We start from the raw sequence: 19,772 nt of genomic DNA, 5'->3' as shown, positions 1-19,772 counted from the left end.
GACCACAACACCCAAGGGGACCCTCTACAGTGCTTTTTTTTCCCTGGTGCAGCCAAACACTAAAATGAGTGACATTCCAGGGGTAAGCCATCACAAATGTTCTGATAAAGCAAGGCCAGAGAGCACATACAAGCAGACCAGGACAATGCCACACTGTATATGTACAGCTAGACTAGCAATATTTCAACCCCCTCCTTTATCAACATGATGGGAAACACTGTTTGGATCTACTTTGTACAAACTTTATTTATAAGTATTACAGAGCAAAACATTTTGAAGACCTGCTTTAAAGCTATTAGTAAGTCCCTTTGCTCCTCCAGTCACATACAAGCCACCCCCCCCCCCCCCACCACCAGAACAAAAACAAAAACATTCACACCTGAAAAGTAATGTGAATGGCTCCTGTAGCTTTCTACAATTCATGTGCTTGAATGTTTTGTTTGTGTGCTGCACACAGAAAACAGAGCTAGTTTAAAAACGTTTGTCATTGTAAGGGAGCATTTGAGCTCATAGACCAGGAAATAAAAAAAAAAAAAAACACACACACACAAAGTCTCATTCTGGAAACAAAAGCAAGGTTTTTAAGCAGTTCTCATATGTTAAGTGTTACTCACTTGCCTGCAACCCTCCATAGCCAAATGTCAAAATTCATCAGACCACAAAATATGAGCTGCTTCCACGGAATGAAAATCAGGCATAAGCAGTTTCTCAGAGCATACCCCCAAAGAACTAAAACTGGCAAAGGCATCACCCGCAAGTGTGAAATTAAAAGCCCTAGGATGCACAGAGATTGGACTTGGTATGTAGCAAGTTAACAAGCAAAATTAGCTATGAAGTGATGCAACCTGATCTCTAGGTTTTTCACATAAACACCAAACTTTTGAGCCACCTTTTTTTTTTTTTTTTTTTTAGCTTGCCATTTGTTCAAGCTCTTCTGGGATTCCAGCTCAATCAGAATCAGGGCTACGATCCAGCACCGCAGGCCTTTGTTTGGAGAGTCACAGGGAATTTTCTCCCTTGTTTTTAAATTAAAAATCTCCCAGGTCACTACAGACTAGTTACTTCTAGGCTGATGACATAGACCAGGGCTCCCTTCCAGAAACCTGAAATCATGAGCCCCAAATTCAGTCTCTAGATGGCACAACTGCTCAAAGATCCTGAGTGAGAGGGACTTGGTCAGTGAGTGCTGCCTCTACAGTAACCTCGATCCCAATTAGCTCACGAGTGAACCAAGAATCAAATCTCTATCCTTAACAGCACTGCCACTGAGACACCAGGCCTGGTCTCATCTGTCTATACTCAGTCAATCCAATTGCTGCACTGTGTGGAGACAAAAACAAGTGGATCTGATTCAAAGTAACACTATACACATGTGGCAGCCTATGTTTGGCAAGCTCTCAACAAACAAGTGTGCCCTCCCTGCTGAAGCTTCCAGAAGGGTGCTGTCTACCGCACTTTACATACATGTCAGGAACAGGTTTTGTACTTAAAAGGAAATATTTATCCAGGTCATCATTGCAGAAACTGCTCTAGTTCCACCACTGACAGTTTATAAAAACATAGGCTACTTATAGCCAAGACTCCAGAAATCTTTCTAGAAGCACTTAGAAAAGTATATACAATTTCTTCAAATGTTCTTATCAAAAACACTCAAATTCACAAACGAAAGGGTTACCCCTCTTGGACTAACTTCAAAGCATTTCCTGCGCCTTTGCTCCATTTGCCCTGAAAGCTCCTCACATTGGTTTCTGCAATGTATACCACACACACCAGCTACTACATCATTATAGCATCTTTCTCCTGGAATTGGGTCCTCTTTCACCCATAAAACTGATGACCACCGCCCCCCCCCCCCCCAAAAAAAAAAATGGACACTTCCCTAAAACAATGGAATCGTCTGCATCTTCCCATCACTAGTTTTCCACCTAATTATACTCTTAGGAAAAGCTGGGGCAGGCTCCTATACTATTTACCAGTGGACATACTTCACACACTACAAGCCTCCAGTGGTACCAAAAGATTAGCACAAACAAGATTCACATGACTAATAACAGTAATTTGTATTCTATGCTGAGCAAGCTGAACATCAAAACACAATACAAAGCCCAGGAAATACATTATGTTTATGTTTTAACTGATTGTGTTATGTCAATTATGTTATCTGCATAGGAATATTTTGATATGCAAGCTATAAGACTTACAATAAACAATTTTTACAACAATTAAAACTTACACACTCAAAAATTCCACAAAAGCAGAAATTAAAGGTTTATAAACCCTCTCACAAACCTCACAGAAACAAAGACATTTAGTGACCGGCTCACCGTGCCCCAGTTTAGGAGTTATGGGGAACAAAACTGGGTGCCCTTGCTTCCGACAGCCTCATGCTGGAGGTTTTATCACTTCAGAAAACCTCAAAAAATAAAAATGCAAGCTAGTACAAATAACTCTCTCTAAAATCTTTTCTTGGTCTCAGAAAAAGCATTTTAGACCTATAAAACACTGCCAATGTTTCAAAATAATGGAGGTGTTTGGTACAAAAAAAAAGTGTAATTAAAACATGAACCGTCAATCTCTGTATTGCATTCCTAGGCTTTCTGTATGTGTGTATATACCTATTTCGTATCCTTATTCATAATAAAGTCAGTCTTTATTTTTTTTTTAATTCCTCTTGAAAGAGAGTTGAAATTAAAATATGTCCCTTTTGGATGAATGATCGAATCTGAAGCCAAGCTCAGTCAAGTTGTTTCTTTTCCTGGTGCAAAGAACCTATGATGGCTTGTCAGTACATTCTCTGATTAACACTTTATGAGTAAAAAAGCTGAGAGGTCCATTTACAGTACACGGTACAGAGAATGAGCAGAGTCCTAGAAAGATAATGCAAAAGTCAGCCTGTGTTGGTTCAAATTAAGAAAACTATTTCGTCAGACAACATGATTTGGTTCTGATCCTGCATGTGACCCAGGGCCACCTGCACCTCTGCTGGGGAGAAAGGAGCCTCGTTGTCCTGGTTGATTGCTTTCATCAGGCTCTGCATTCCAATGCTCTGGGCATGTGCAGACTTGAATGCCTCTAGCAGGGCAGCTTTGAATGCTTTCAACCTGTTAAACAAGGAGGAAAAACGTTGACACCACAGAGTGGTAAACCAATACCTATCTCCTACCCTGTTTCCCCGAAAGTAAGACATCCCCCAAAAATAAGACCTAGTAGAGGTTTTCCTGAATTGGTAGATATAAGGCCTCCCCCAAAAGTAAGACCTAGCAAATTTTTGTTTGAAAGCAGGGCCGCCGAGAGCCGGACAAGGCCACCCCCGGGCTGCCCCCCCCACCCGAGGTCGCCGCCCCCCCCCCCTCCACCCACCCTCCGTCGCTCCCGGAACTAACCTTAAACGCCTCCTTTCACCTTCGCAGCAAGCAGCAGCAGGGCAGACCTCGCCTTCCTTCCGTGCCCCGCCCTCACGGACGTTACGTCAGGTGAGGGCGGGACACGGAAGGAAGGAGTGGCCTGCCCTGCTGCTGCTTGCTGCGAAGGTGAAAGGAGGCGTGTAAGGTTAGTTCCGGGAGCGACGGAGGGCGGGCGGGCCAACCCTGATCCAACCCCGATGTTTCCCCCGAAAAATAAGACAGCCCCTGAAAATAAGACCTAGCGCATTTTGGGGGGCAAAAATTAATATAAGACAGTGTCTTATTTTCGGGGAAATACGGTACCACCACCTAACTCCATTTTCTTCCTCTATAAGCTGTGCATCAGTTTTTCACTAAACAGAAACCATGACACCCTGATCATATTCTGAAGAACCATGCTCTTTTCACTAAATTAGAATTCCTTGGAGTTTTGCAGGTATTTTGCCTCCATCTGCTGGCAGGTAGGTGCAATCATGGCAGAAATATCCAAGAGGTCTAGAGCAGGGCTGTAGCCAGACAGCCAATTTTGGGTGGGCCCGAGCTCAAAATGGATGGGCACGGAATTCAGCCCCTCCTGGCCCCCCTCCATTCTGCTCTCTTCATTCTTCCTCTCCCCTACCCTCAAATATAAAATATTAAATACCTGAGCTGGTGGGGATCCCCAAACTGCACCAACTGAAGATTTCCTCCTCCTCCTCCAGCAGCCAGTGCTCTTCCAAACAGCAGCTGGCAGCACTTGACTTGAGCTGACACTGCTGCCAGTAGTCCATACATGCTCAGTGCTTCCACATGGGTGAAAACTGAGCATGTGCAGAGGGGCCAGTGTGTGGTACCTGCTGCCGTTTGGAAGCGCACTGGCTGCCTGAGGAAGAAATCTTCAGCTGGTGGGGTTTGGGGATTCCCATTAGCCATAGCAAGAGCACCACAATTTTGGGGCCCACCTGTAGCTACGCCACTGGTCTAGAGAGAGAGAGAGAAAATAAAAAGCTTTGTCCCCACATTTGGCTGCAGTGCTGAATACCCCAGCTCTTTATGCCTCACCTCTTATCTGTCAGAACTATCTTCTTTGGTTCTTCTGTTTCCATAGGCTCTTCTTGTTTAGAAGACTTTGGAGGATGAGACTGGACTGTAAGTTAAAATAAATAAAAATAAATAGGGCTCTTAACTACACACTATTAGATACTTCAACCCATAGCCTCCACTCATTCACATGAACACTTGCACAAAAAAACCCAACTACAAACAAGACAGTCCCTTCACCCTCCCAAACACACTGCACTCAGCCACTCACTTCCATTAAGGTCTCTCTCTCTCTCACACACAGACACCCCTCTCCACACAAACTCCAGCTATACACCTGGGACCATTAGATCACAAAGGAGCAAAAGGTGCGCTCAGGGAGGACAAGGCCATAACAGAGAAACTGAATGAATTCTTTGCTTCAATCTTTACAGAAGAAGATGCAAGAGATCCGTCTGTACTGGAAATGGTTTTCAAGTGTGATGGTGCGGAAGAACTGAAAGAAATCTCTGTGAACCTGGAAGATGTACTGGGCCAAAATCAACAAGATTAAAAAGAGTAGTAAATCACATGGATTGGATGGCATACATTCAAGGGTACTCAAAGAACTCAAGCATGAAATGGCTTATCTGCTGTTAGTAATATGTAACCTGTTAAAATCGTCCTGAAGATTTGAGGGTGGTCAATGTGATGCAGATTTTTTTAAAAAGGGTTCCGGGGTGATCCGGGAAATTACAGACCGGTAAGCCTGACGTCGGGGCCGGAAAAAATAGTGGAAACCACTATAAAAGAATGAAATTAAGGAACACATAGATAAACATGGTTTAATGGGACAGAGTCAGCATGGGTTCAGCAAAGGGAAGTCTTGCCTCATCAGTTTGCTTCATTTCTTTGAAGGTGCGAATAAACATGTGGATAAGTGTGACCCGGTTGATGTAGTGTATCTAGATTTTCAGAAAGCTTTTGATAAAGTTCCTCATGAGAGACTCCTGAGAAAATTAAAGGGTCATGGGATAGGAGGCAATGTTCAGGTGTGGATTACTGGACAGAAAACAGAGAGTAGGGTTAAATGGTCATTTCTCTCAATGGAGGAGGGTGAACAGTGGAGTGCCGCAGGGATCAGAACTGGGATCAGTGCTATTTAACATATTTATAAATGATATGGAAATTGAGACGAGTGAGGTGATTAAATTTGCAAATGACAAAACTATTCAAGGTTGTTAAAACATGCACGGACTGTGAAATATTGCAGGAAGACCTTAGGAAATTGGAAGGCTGGGCATTCAATGGCAGAAGAAATTTAATGTGGACAAATGCAAGGTGATACACATTGGAAAGAATAATCCAAATCATAAATTACCTGAACCTAGGGTCCACCTTGGGGGTCAGCAACCAAGAAAAAGATCTAGGTGGCGTCATAGATAATACGCTGAAATTTTCTGCTCAATGTGCAGCAGCAGCCAAACAAGCAAACAAGATGCTAGGAATTATTAGGAATGGGATGGTAAATAAGACCGAAAATACTATAATGCTTCCATATCGTTCCACGATGCAACCTCACCTTGAGTACCGTGTTCAGTTTTGGTCACCGTATCTCAAAAAAGATATAGCAGAATTAAAAAAAAAGGTTCAAAGAAGAGCAACCAAAATGATAAAGGGGATGGAACTCCTCTCATATGAGAAAAGGTTAAAGAGGTTAGGGCCCTTCAGCGTGGAAAAGAGAAGGATGAGGGGAGATATGATTGAGGTCTACAAAATCCTGAGTGGTGTAGAATGAGTAGAAGTAAATCAATTTTTTACTTGTTCCAAAAGTACAAAGACTAGGAGACACTCAAGGAAGTTACATGGAAATACTTTTAAAACAAACAGGAGGAAAAAGTTTTTCACTCTTTGCCGGAGGATGTAGTAACAGCAGTTAGCATATCTGGGTTTAAAAAAGGTTCCTGGAGGAAAAGTCCATAGTCTGCTATCAAGACAGACATGGGGAAGCAACTGCTTGCCGTGGATTTGTAGTATGGAGTGTTGCCACGATTTGGGTTTCTGCCAGTACTTGTGACCTGGCTTGGCCACTTTTGGAAAGAGGATACTGGGCTAGATGGACCATTGGTCTGACCCAGTATGGCTACTCATGTTCCAGGAGCTCCCCATTCCCCTCCCCCCCCCCCCCCCCCCCCCGAAGTTAGAAGTGGAAACACTAGAATTTTTGAAAAACAAAAAGTTTAAAATATACTCTCCTAGAAATGATGCATGAACAATATTTTACCAAGTTTAAAACCCACCTTAAGGCTCATTTTCTTTTTTCAATTAGCTTTTCAGATACACTAGGTTGCCAACACCTTTCAGCTGGGCCAACCTGCGACACTGAGGATCTGTGTGCTTGCTCAGATTGCTACTGTCCTATATTTTATGGGTAAAAAGCTGTAAAAAATATAATTGTTTAATTATTAATTATAGCTAAGAACACTTTTTTTTTTACAGCTTTTTACCCAACCAGATTTGAGCATGGCTTTTTCTGTTTAGACACTGGAGAAAGTATTGTAGGCGTCCTTTTAAAAGAGCAGGTGCCATATTTATTCTGTAAGCATCAGTGGGGTAATAGCTGCAGCCCCGCAGTAAGTACAATGCAGAGTTCTCTTAATATATAGAATTATTATTTGTTGCTTTTGTATCCCACATTTTCCCCACCCATTTGCAGGCTCAATGTGGCTTACATATTACCGTTAGCAGCGTTAGCCGATTCCGGTCTGAATAAACACAGGGTATGAATGAAAAGAAAGTGATAATGTGGTTGAATAAGGTACAAGTAGTGTTCATCGCGGTCTTTGGTTACATTGTGTCGCAATTGTCCAGGTTTTTTTTTCTGTATTTTTATTTTAAAGTTTGCAATCAAACATAACATTAGCTCAAAGGTATTGCTCTGAGTCACATAACATCAGCATTCACATAATGTCAACTATTACAACAAGCTCAAACAAACCTTCTAACAATTTAATCTTCAGATATCCTATCCCCTACTGTCCCCTCCCCCACTCCCCCCCCCCCTCCAATCCTTCCCTGCCTTAGGATTCTAGGTGTGGACTGAGGCAGGCTCTTTATGACCCTTAAGCCATTTATCATATAAGTCCCATACTTCAAAATGTTTAGACACCCTTCCCTTTCTTATAGCGGTAAGCTTTGACATTATTCTAATATAGTCCAGCTTTTCCAGGACAGCATGTAATTCTGGTAGTTTGGGCTTTTTCCATGCTGCCGCAATGACCATTTTACTTGCCACTAACAGTTGGGTGGCAAATTGATGAACAGCGTTCTTAATCCCAGCTGGTTTAAAGTGCAGCAAGCAATAGTCCATTTTTACTGAGTATGAGACAGGCACTACACCTTGTTTAGAAACTTCACCACTGCAATCCAAAACCATTGGGCCTGTCCACAGGTCCACCAGATATGAGCCATGTCGCCCTTTAACCTACATTGACGCCAGCACAAATCAGATCCAGTCTTGTACATCCGCGTTAGACAACTGGGTGTATAGTACCAGCTATACAGGATCTTGTGCCCATTTTCTATCATCGCACTCGAGACTGACACTCATAGCAAGGACTTGAAAGTCTGAGCCCATTATGGAAATGTATATGTTGCTCCCATCATACCCTCCCACTTAGCTAGTGTTCCACTGGGGCCCCATACCGCAATAGGGCCTTATAGATTCTGGAAATGCTTCCTCGTCCCCCACCTGTCATCAGCCCTTGTTCCAGTAGCGTTTCAGTCAGGCTAAGCTCTTCCCCCGCCCTTCTTTTAATGAAGTCCCGCACTTGGTAGTATTGAAAGGCCTGTAGAGGGGATAACCCATGCTCTTGACAAAGTTCTACATAGTAGGTCATTCCCTCTTGCTCACACATCTGACCCAACTCGCATAGTCCCAGAGCTTCCCATTCTACATAAGCAGAGTCTAACTGTCCCAGCCCAAATTGGGGGGCAAATCTGAGAAACATATGTTTAAAATACCTGCGACCTGGGAAAAACTGTTCTCTCACTTTGGTCCACACCTTTAGAGGCCACTGAATCGGCGGGGGACTCTCCTTTATTATCTCCTCCAATCTGCCCTTTGGAAGCCACGGCACCGCCCTCAGGGGAATTGGGGCTAGCCATCCCTGTTCCAGTCGGACTCCTATTTTCTCTATTCTCTGTAACCAAATTGCTAGGATCCGTAGATGGGCAGCCTGATAGTACGCCTACAGGGAAGGGACCCCCATTCCTCCTCTGTCTCTAGATTGATACATCACTTCTCGGCGCACCCTAGGCGGCTTTTTTTTCCATATACACGAGAACAATTTCCTCTGCAGGCCATGGATAAAGCCTTCCGGTAAGGCAATAGGTAATGCCATAAATAAGTATAGAAGTTTTGGGAGAAGTATCATTTTTACAGCATTAATCCTTCCCAGCCATGACAGTGTCAGTCCCTCCCAACTTTTTACCTCTTCAAAAAGCTTCCGAACCGCCTCTGGGAAATTATTTTTAAAGATATCCTCTATTCTACGTGGAATATTAACTCCCAAGTACCGTTTATGCATGTCGTTCGCAATTGCTCTATTTGTTCAGGGGATATATTGATCTCTAATGTCTCTGACTTATTGAAGTTAATTTTAAACCCAGAGATCTCTCCATATTTTTGAATCAGCTCATCTACTTTTGGGAGTGAGATCAACAGATCTCTCAGCGTAAGCAAAATATCATCAGCGAACAGAAGGATCCTGGTCTCCACCCCTTCCCATCTTGGGCCTCTAATTTGCGGATGAGCCCTGATCTGTATAGCCAAGGGCTCCATCACTAGAGCAGTGGGGACAATGCACACCCTTGCCTAGTCCCTCTGTGTAATTAGAATGGTGTAGTCAGGTTACCATTAACTCGTACTGCAGCTGTTGGGGTGTTATAGATCAGGTGCAGCCAGTGTTCATAGCGCCCTACTATACCAGCCTTCTCTAACACTGCAAACAAAAAGGGCAACCCCACTCGGTCAAACGCCTTCTCAGCGTCTAGCGATAGAATGCACAGGGGAAAGTTACCTCAAGAAGTCAGACTCAGCATGCAGCAATACTAGAAAAATTGAAACTTACATGCAAAATCTCACATATTCCAATTAATAAATTCTGAATAAAATACTTTTTTCTACCTTTATCTGATCATTTAGTTTTTCTATTCGCTTTGGTCCCAGTGTCTTCTTTCCATATGATATTTTTTCTCTCATCATGTCCACCATCCTCCTATATCCTTATGTGTCCTGTCTACCATCTGTAGCCCTGTCCCCTATCCTTTCTCCAGTTTCAGCATCTGCCTTCAAAGTGTTCTGATCCAGCCCTTAAATTCAGCAATTTTCCCTCCATCCATATCCAGCATTTCTCCTCACTCCCCTCCATCCATGTGCATCTACTTTCCTCCCCTCCCCTACATCCATGTCCAGTATTTCTCCTCTCCCTTCCCCTCCATCCATGTGCATCTCCTTCCTTTGTGTTTCCTTCCCTCCATTCCTGCCCAACATTTCTCCTCTCTTCCCTGTCCTCCACTCCATTTATGTCCAGATTTCTCCTCTCTTCCCTCCCCTCCATCCATGTGCATCTCCTTCCAGCAGTCTTCCCTCCCCTCCATGATCCATCCATCCATCCATGTCCAGCAACTCTCCTCTCTCCCTGCTCTCTCCTCCATGATCCATATCTAGCAACTCTCCTCTCCCCTGCCCCCTCCAGGCTCCAGTCATCCAAATACAGCAATTCTCCTCTCCCCTGCCCTCCCCTCCATGTCCAGTGATTTCTCCGAGTCCTCTGCCCCTGTCCTCCTCTCCGTGTCCAGCAGCGATTTCTCCTCTCTTCCCTGCCCTCCCATCCATGATGTCAAGGTCCACCCAGTCTGCCCAACAGTCATGTTCTCAATTCTAAATTATATCAACAATGAACGTGATATTATATACATAGCCTAAGTAACCCAAAATCACCAGCTCTGGAGAGGAGCTAATTGCATATCATAACACTAAAATCTCTGTCCCTTGCCCTGCACTTCTTCCAGCACAAGGAAAATGCAGGATGGACCAAATCTTGCAAAGAAAGTCAGGTGCCTAGAAGTGCAGTGGAAGATTCTATAAATTAGAGCTGCTCTCTTGTGACAAATCTTGGTGTGATGAGCTGCATGACAAATTTTGAGCCATTCTGTCTCATTCTATTTGGTCTTTACAGACTGAAGGGGAGATTTCACTCAGAACACAGTCCAGCAAGCAACAGTATATGGTCAAAATGTTTTTGATTTTCCTGTCTTGTGTGTAAACTATTTATAAAACATTTACTTGCCTGGGGACCCATTCCTGGGCAATTTAGAGATGGAGAACGTTTAATATTAAAATATATTTTCTCTGTATCAAGTTTTATACTTGTGGAAGACATAGTCAAATATTTATTCTGAGATTAGTGACACAATTAGCCTACATACTTCAGACTGGGAACCTCTCAATTACCTATCTTTATATGGTGGAGTTTATGTTACTGAATTTTTAAGAACCTGTTTTGACACATTTAGTTTGTCAAACCAAAATGGGCACCATACCCACGCTGCTACTCGCCTCAGTTCAGACCCCATCCAAAACATCCCTATCCGTTTCCCTGCACTTGGACACTGCATGATCCGTTTTCACCTGCAGTCTGCACAGCCATCCAAATCTGCGCAGCAAGAGAACAGTGCCCCAAGCTCCCCCTGCAATTCTCACACAAGGCATTTATCTTCACAAAGTCAGCCAGAGCAGCTGCAGCAAAAGGGAGCCTATGGTAAAATTATGTATAATCATACCTGATAATTTTCTTTCCATTAATCATAGCTGATCAATCCATAGACTGGTGGGTTGTGTCCATCTACCAGCAGGTGGAGATAGAGAGCAAACGTTTGCCTCCCTATATGTGGTCATGTGCTGCCGGAAACTCCTCAGTATGTCGATATCAAAGCTCCATCCGCAGGACTCAGCACTTAGAGAATTACACCCACGAAGGGACACTCTGCCCAGCTCACCACCGCCGAAACGGGGGAGGGGAATTAACCCAGCTCATCCCCACACAAGTGGGGGAGGGGAATCCGTCCAGCTCATCCCCGCGGAGCGGGGGAGGGACACCACCCCGCCGATGCGGGGGGATCTGGCTTATCCTGCAACCGCAACCGCGGGAGGAGCTGACTGACCCTAACACCGCCGAAGCGGGAGGGGTACAAAGCTGCCCTACAGCCGCACGAAGCGGGAGGGAGTGCCGGCAGAATTTTAAGTCTCAATCCAGCCCCGTAAAACGGAGGGGAGAGGAATGCAGCAGCTCACTGTAACACAAACTCGTCTTAACTCTTGAAGAATCCAAGTGAAAAAACTTGAACACGAAGTCTTTCTGAAGTAACTGAAGACTAAACTTGAACCTGAAATGCAACCAGAATAAAAACAGTACAGATATCTGGGAGGGGCTATGGATTGATCAGCTATGATTAATGGAAAGAAAATTATCAGGTATGATTATACATAATTTTACCTTCCATATCATCAAGCTGATCAATCCATAGACTGGTGGGATGTACCGAAGCAGTACTCACCCAGGGCGGGACATAGAAATCCCTGACCTCAACACTGAAGCTCCAAACCGGGCCTCCGCCCGTGCAGCCACAGTCAAACGGTAATGCTTGGAGAATGTATGAGCCGAAGCCCAAGTTGCCGCCTTGCATATCTCTTCCAAGGAGACGGATCCGGCCTCTGCCATCGAGGCCGCCTGAGCTCTCGTGGAGTGAGCCTTCAGCTGGATAGGCGGCACCTTCCCCGCGGCCACATAAGCCGCTGCAATGGCTTCCTTGACCCATCTTGCCACTGTAGGCTTAGCAGCCTGCAGACCCTTACGAGGACCTGCAAACAGGACAAACAGATGATCCGATTTCCGGAAATCATTGGTCACTTCCAAGTATCTGATGATGACTCGTCTCACATCCAGATATTTAAGAGCAGAGTACTCCTCTGGGTAGTCCTCCCTACGAAAGGAAGGGAGACAGAGCTGCTGATTCACATGGAAGCGAGAAACAATCTTGGGCAGGAAGGAAGGCACTGTGCGAATAGTCACTCCTGCCTCAGTGAACTGCAGAAAAGGCTCTCGACATGAGAGCGCCTGGAGCTCGGAAACTCTTCTGGCTGAAGTGATAGCCACCAAAAAGACTGCTTTCAACGTCAGGTCTTTCAGAGATGCCCTCGACAAGGGTTCAAAAGGCGGCTTCTGCAATGCTCTTAGTACCAGGTTGAGATTCCACGCAGGCACCACTGAGTGCAGAGGAGGGCGCAGGTGATTAACTCCCTTGAGAAAGCGCACCACATCTGGCTGCGAAGCCAGGGAAGCACCCTTCAGGCGGCCCCTGAAGCAAGCCAGAGCCGCTACCTGGACTTTAAGGGAACTGAGCGACAGGCCTTTCTCCAGACCTTCTTGCAGGAACGCCAACACTGAAGCAATTGGAGCAGTGAAGGGAGAAAGTGAGCCTGCTTCACACCACGCTGCAAAGATACGCCAAACCCTGGCGTAAGCAGTAGAAGTAGAGCGCTTCCTCGCTCTCAGCATAGTGGCGATGACCTTGTCTGAGAAGCCCTTCTTCCTCAGACGCTGCCGCTCAATAGCCAGGCCGTAAGACCAAAGGGGGAGGGATCCTCCATCACCACGGGACCCTGATGTAACAGGCCCTGCTCCACTGGCAGCCGCAGAGGATCGTCGACTGAGAGCCTGATCAAGTCCGCATACCAGGGACGCCTGGGCCAATCCGGACCCACCAGGATTACCCTGCCGGGATGCTTTGCCACCCGGTCTAGCACCCTGCCCAACATGGGCCAGGGCGGGAACACATAGAGAAGCTCTTGTGTCGGCCACTGTTGGAGAAGAGCATCTACTCCCAGGGATCGAGGGACCCGTCCTCTGCTGAAAAAGCGCGGCACTTGACAATTGGCCGATGACGCCATCAGATCTAGGCTCGGCTGGCCCCAGCGCTTCGTGATGTCCAAGAACGCCTGAGCAGATAGCTGCCACTCTCCGGGCTCCAAGGTATGGCGACTGAGAAAGTCCGCCTTGACATTCATGACTCCGGCAATGTGGGCCGCTGAAAGCTGCTCCAGGTTCGCTTCCGCCCACTGGCAAAGATTCATAGCCTCCTTGGCTAGAGGGGCGCTCTTGGTACCTCCCTGGCGGTTGACATAGGCCACAGCCGTGGCATTGTCCGACAGGACCCGTACAGGCTTCAACACCAGTACCGGGATGAACTCCAAAAGCGCCAACCGAATGGCTCTGAGTTCCAGGAGGTTGATAGACCACTTTGCCTCTGCAGGAGACCAGAGCCCCTGCGCTGTCCTTCCCAAGCAGTGGGCTCCCCAGCCCGACAACGAGGCGTCCGTCATGACGACAATCCACTCTGGGGTCACCAGAGGCATTCCCGCAGACAACTTGTCTGTCTGCATCCACCAGCTCAGCGCCTTGCGCACTGCTGGGTCCACGGGAAGGCGCACAGCATAATCCTCCGACATCGGAGTCCAGCGCTGCAGCAAAGAGTGTTGAAGTGGTCTCATATGAGCCCTGGCCCAGGGCACAACTTCCATCGTGGCTGTCATAGAGCCCAACAGCTGCACATAGTCCCAAGCCCGAAGGGGAGAGGCTACTAGGAACTGGTCCCCCTGAGCCTGAAGTTTGACAATCCGATTGTCTGGCAGGAACACTGCCCACTTGGGTGTCGAATCGAACTCCTACTACTACTACTAACTACTACTACTACTACTAACTAGCATTTCTAAAGCGCTACTAGGGTTACGCAGCGCTGTACAATTTAGACATAGAAGGACGGTCCCTGCTCAAAGAGCTTACAATCTAAAAGACAAGAGAACAATCTAAAGACAAGTGAACAATCTAGAGGACGAGTGAACAGTTAATCTGATAGAGTGGATAGATAGGGGCATTCTGTCTATCTAGAGCGGTTAGGCGCCGAAGGCAGCATAGAAGAGGTGAGTTTTAAGCAGAGATTTGAAGATGGGTTGGAGGGGGCATGGCGTATGGGTAAAGGAAGATTGTTCCAGGCATAGGGTGAAGCAAGGCAGAATGAGCGGAGCCTGGAGTTGGCAGTGGTGGAGAAGGGTACTGAGAGAAGGGCTTTGTCCTGTGAGCGGAGGTTACGGGCGGGAACATAGGGGGAGATGAGGGTGGAGAGGTAGTGAGGAGCCGCAGACTGAGTGCACTTGTAGGTAAGGAGGAGGAGCTTGAATTGTATGCGATATCTGATTGGAAGCCAATGAAGTGACTTGAGGAGAGGGGTGATATGAGTATATCGGTTTTGGCGGAATATAAGATGTGCAGCAGCGTACTGAACTGATTGAAGGGGGAATAGATGGCTGAGTGGGAGGCCGGTGAGGAGTAAGTTGCAGTAATCAAGGCGAGAGGTAATGAGAGCGTGGACGAGAGTTCTGGTGGTGTGCTCAGAGAGGAAAGGGCGAATTTTGCTGATGTTGAAGAGGAAGAAGCGACAGGTCTTGGCAGTCTGTTGGATATGCGCAGAGAAGGAGAGGGAGGAGTCAAAGATGACTCCGAGGTTGCGGGCAGATGGGACGGGGAGGATGAGGGTGTTATCAACAGAGATAGAGAGTGGAGGAAGAGGAGAAGTGGGTTTGGGAGGAAAGACGAGGAGCTCGGTCTTGGACATGTTCAGCTTCAGGTGGCGGTTGGACATCCATGCCGCGATGTCGGATAAACAGGCCGATACCTTGGCCTGGGTCACCGCGGTGATGTCAGGTGTGGAGAGGTATAGCTGAGTGTCATCGGCATAAAGATGATACTGGAAACCATGAGACGAGATCAGCGAGCCCAGGGAAGAGGTGTAGATTGAGAAGAGAAGGGGTCCAAGGACAGATCCCTGGGGAACTCCAACACATAGTGGGATGGGAGTGGAGGAAGATCCATGGGAGTGTACCCTGAAGGTGCGGTGGGAGAGAAGAGGAGAACCAGGAGAGGACAGGGCCTTGGAATCCAAAAGAGGATAACGTGGCAAGAAGTAAATCATGGTTGACAGTGTCAAACGCGGCGGAAAGATCGAGGAGGATGAGGATGGAGTAATGACCTCTGGATTTGGCCAGGAGCAGGTCATTGCAAACTTTAGAGAGTGCTGTTTCTGTCGAGTGCAGAGGGCGAAAACCGGATTGAAGTGGATCGAGGATGTCATGAGAGGAGAGAAAATCAAGGCAGCGGCTGTGAACGGCGCGCTCAAGTAATTTGGAAAGGAAGGGTAAAAGAGAGATGGGGCGGTAGTTAGAGGGGCAGGTAGGGTCAAGTGAAGGTTTTTTTAGGAGAGGTGTGACAACAGCGTGTTTGAAGGTGTCAGGGACAGTTGCCGTGGAGAGAGAGAGGTTGAGGATGCGACAGATGGAGGGGGTGACAGTATGGGAGATAGTGTTGAGTAGGTTGGTGGGGATGGGATCAGAGGAACAGGTGGTGCATTTCGAGGAGGAAAGAAGGCGGGAAGTTTCATCCTCGGTGATCTCAGGAAAGGAGGCGAAGGAGACCTGGGTAGGTTGGTTGAGGGAGAGGGTTAAAGGGTGAAGGGGAGGTGGAGGTTTGGTCGTGAACTCAAGGTTGATCTTTTGCACTTTGTCGCGGAAGTAGTCGGCCAGTGATTGAGGAGAGAGAGAAGGGGGAGTAGGAGCGGGGGGCACTTTTAGGAGGGAGTTAAGGGTGGTGAAGAGACGACGAGGGTTGGAGCTGAGAGAATTGGTCAATTGGGTGTAGTAGTCCTGTTTTGCACGGAATAGGGAGGAGTGGAGGGAGGATAGCATGAATTTGTAGTGGAGGAAGTCTGAAAGGGTACGAGATTTCCTCCAGAGGCGCTCAGCGGATCGGGTGCAGGAGCGAAGGTAACGGATGCAAGGAGTCAGCCAGGGCTGGGGATTGGTGCGCTTTGTGGGACGGGAGATGGATGGCGCGAGGGTGTCCAAAGCAGAGGAGAGAGCGGTATTGTAAGCGGAGACCGCTGTGTCGACAGTTACGAGGGACGTGATGGAGGGGAGGAGATTAGAGATAGTAGATGATAGGGTGGAGGGGTCAATAGCCTGGAGGTTCCTGGAGGTGGTGGTTAAAGTTGGACGGGGTGGAGGGGGGGGGGAGTGAAGAAGTGTGAATGTGATCAGGTGATGGTCGGAGAGAGGAAGAGCTGAGACGTGGAAATTGGAGGGTGAGCCGGAGGAGGAGAGGACGAGGTCAAGACAATGTCCGTCACGGTGAGTAGGGGTGGTGGAGCACAGCTGGAGGTTGAAGGAGGATGTTAGGGTGAGGAACTTAGAAGTATGGGGGTCGGATAGGTCATCAGCATGTACGTTAAAGTCTCCGAGAATGAGGGACGGAGATGAGGGGTCAAGAAAGACAGAGAGCCAAGCATCAAAGTCGGTAAGGAAGGAAGGGAAGGATTTATCCGGGGGGCGGTAAATGACTGCCACTCTGAGTGGTAGCGGGTAAAATAGCCGGATGGAATGGACTTCGAAGGATGGGAAGCAGTGCGATTGCGGTAGGTGGAGGGGTTGGAAACTACAGGAGGGTGATAGTAGTAGCCCAACGCCTCCGCCGCGGCCGATTGGGCGGGGCGTGTGGGAGAAGAGATAGCCTCCATGGCAGAGGGCTGCAACTGAGGCAGAGTCTTCCGGGGAGATCCAGGTTTCGGTTAGGGCGAGCAGTTGAAGGGAGCGAGAGATAAAGAGATCGTGGGTGAGAGGCAGTTTGTTGCAGACTGAGTGGGCATTCCACAAGGCGCATGAGAAGGGGAGGGAGGAGGGGGGAAGGAGGGGAATAGAGACGAGATTGGAAACATCCCGGGACCGTTCACAAGGATAGGATGGGGACAGGTGGGGGGGACCCGGATTAGGGTTAATGTCTCCTGCGGATAGCAGGAGGAGGAGCAAGAGAGTGCGGAGGAGGGTGGGGGAGGTCGGGCGACGAAGGCGACGAAGACGGGGTGTACTTAGGAGGAAAGGGGATGGGTTAATGGCAGGAAGGAAGTGCTGAAGGTTGAGAGCCAGGAAGGAGGAGGGGGACAAGAGGGATGGTGAGGTGAGGGATGGAGGTGAATAGGGTATTGTGGTTGCGGGCAGGGTGGGAGGGCAGCGGGTAGTTCTAATGGTAGACAGTGGGAGTGGGGGGGAAAGAAGATTAGGAAGGGACAGGGCAAGGAAGAGAACATGGACAGGGGCCATAGGTAGTGACTGAGGTGTAGCAGGTGACTATATAGTGACTGAGGTGTTGAGCAGTTAACAAGTGTTGGTGGGTGAGTCTGTAATGACTGAAGTATTAGGCAGATAGATAGGGCTTGAAGCAAGGTTTTGGGTTGGCGATTAGGTAAGTCTATGGCTGAAAATCTGGCAGGCAGGTAGGTAAGTCAATGGCTGGTTTTGGGTTGGCGATTAGGTAAGTCTATGGCTGAAAATCTGGCAGGCAGGTAGGTAAGTCAATGGCTGAGCAGGCAGGTTGATTGGCTAGCAGGCAGGCGGGAACAGGTGATTGGCTAGCAGACAGGTTGATTGGCTAGGGGCTGGATCAGGCGAGTTGAAACATGGTGGAGCAGATGGACTGGAACAAGCAGGCTGGAGCATGCGGACTGGAACAGGCAGGCTGGAGCATATGGACTGGAGCTAGCAGGGGATGCAGGTTCAGGCAGACTGGAACACGTTGGAGCAGCTGGACTGGAACATGCTAGAGCAGCTGGGACAGGCAGGCTGGAACACGCTGGAGCTGATGGACTGGAGCAAGCAGGCTGGAGCAGATGGATTGGAGGGAGCAGGGAGAAGCTGGGTCAGGGGACTGGAACAAGTTGGAGCAGACGGACTGGGAGAGGCTGGGGGAAGCTGGAATAGACGGACTGGAACAAGCTGGAGCCGATGGACTGGAGCAGCCAGGGAGAAGCAGGATCGGGCAGGCTGGAGTAGATGAACAGGCAAGAAGTAGCTGGATCAGATGAACTGGAACAAGCTGGAGCCGATGGACTGGAGCAGCCAGGGAGAAGCAGGATCAGGCAGGCTGGAGTAGATGAACAGGCAGGAAGTAGCTGGATCAGTTGAACTGGAACAAGCTGGAGCCGATGGACTGGAGCAGCCAGGGAGAAGCAGGATCAGGCAGGCTGGAGTAGATGAACAGGCAGGAAGTAGCTGGATCAGTTGAACTGGAACAAGCTGGAGCCGATGGGACAAGTTGGAGCCGATGGACTGGAGCAGCCAGGGAGAAGCAGGATCGGGCAGGCTGGAGTAGATGAACTGGAACAAGCTGGAGCCGATGGAACAATCTGGAGCCGATGGACTGGAGCAGCCAGATCAGGCTGGCAGGAGAAGATGAATAAGTAGGAAGAGGCTGGATCAGTTGAACTGGAACAAGCTGGAGCCGATGGGACAAGCTGGAGCCGATGGACTGGATCTGGCAGGCTGGAGCAAGCTGGACTGGGGCAGCCAGGGAGAAGCAGAATCAGGCTAGCTGGAGCAAGCTGGGGTAGTTGGACCGGGGGCAAGCAGGAGGATGTTGGATCAGGTAAACTGGATCAAGCTGTAGTTGGTGGACTGGAGCAGGCAGGGAGAGGCAGGATCTGGCAGGCTGGAGCAGGCTGGACTGGAGCAGCCAGGGAGAAGCAGGATCAGGCAGGTTGGAGCAAGCTGGGGTAGATGGACCGGGGCAGGCAAGCAGGGAGAAGCTGGATCGTGCGGATCGGAGCAAGCTGGAGCAGCTGGGCTGCCACACACGCCGCCCTCAGAGCAAGAGAGCAGATTGAGTGCTCGTGGAAGTCCAAGAACGCCTGAGCAGATAGCTGCCACTCTCCGGGCTCCAAGGTATGGCGACTGAGAAAGTCCGCCTTGACATTCATGACTCCGGCAATGTGGGCCGCTGAAAGCTGCTCCAGGTTCGCTTCCGCCCACTGGCAAAGATTCATAGCCTCCTTGGCTAGAGGGGCGCTCTTGGTACCTCCCTGGCGGTTGACATAGGCCACAGCCGTGGCATTGTCCGACAGGACCCGTACAGGCTTCAACACCAGTACCGGGATGAACTCCAAAAGCGCCAACCGAATGGCTCTGAGTTCCAGGAGGTTGATAGACCACTTTGCCTCTGCAGGAGACCAGAGCCCCTGCGCTGTCCTTCCCAAGCAGTGGGCTCCCCAGCCCGACAACGAGGCGTCCGTCATGACGACAATCCACTCTGGGGTCACCAGAGGCATTCCCGCAGACAACTTGTCTGTCTGCATCCACCAGCTCAGCGCCTTGCGCACTGCTGGGTCCACGGGAAGGCGCACAGCATAATCCTCCGACATCGGAGTCCA

The 19,772-nt window shown here is 48.5% G+C and overlaps 1 protein-coding gene across 1 annotated transcript in view; it reads right to left on the bottom strand.

Moving 5' to 3' along the window:
- Positions 1–287: 287 nt before the first annotated feature.
- Positions 288–19,772, bottom strand: part of MCM3 (minichromosome maintenance complex component 3) — an 85,761-nt gene continuing 66,276 nt past the window's right edge. The window contains exons 16-17 of the mRNA XM_030198734.1: positions 4,446–4,530; positions 288–3,101 (exon numbers count right to left, since the gene is read on the bottom strand). Of these exons, the coding sequence (XP_030054594.1) occupies positions 2,903–3,101; positions 4,446–4,530 (284 nt within the window). The 3' untranslated portion in view covers positions 288–2,902. The remainder of the gene's footprint in view (positions 3,102–4,445; positions 4,531–19,772) is intronic.

This window comes from Microcaecilia unicolor, chromosome 3 (genome assembly GCF_901765095.1).
Source record: "Microcaecilia unicolor chromosome 3, aMicUni1.1, whole genome shotgun sequence".
NCBI lineage: Eukaryota > Metazoa > Chordata > Amphibia > Gymnophiona > Siphonopidae > Microcaecilia > Microcaecilia unicolor.
This window is presented reverse-complemented; position numbering and strand designations above follow the sequence as displayed.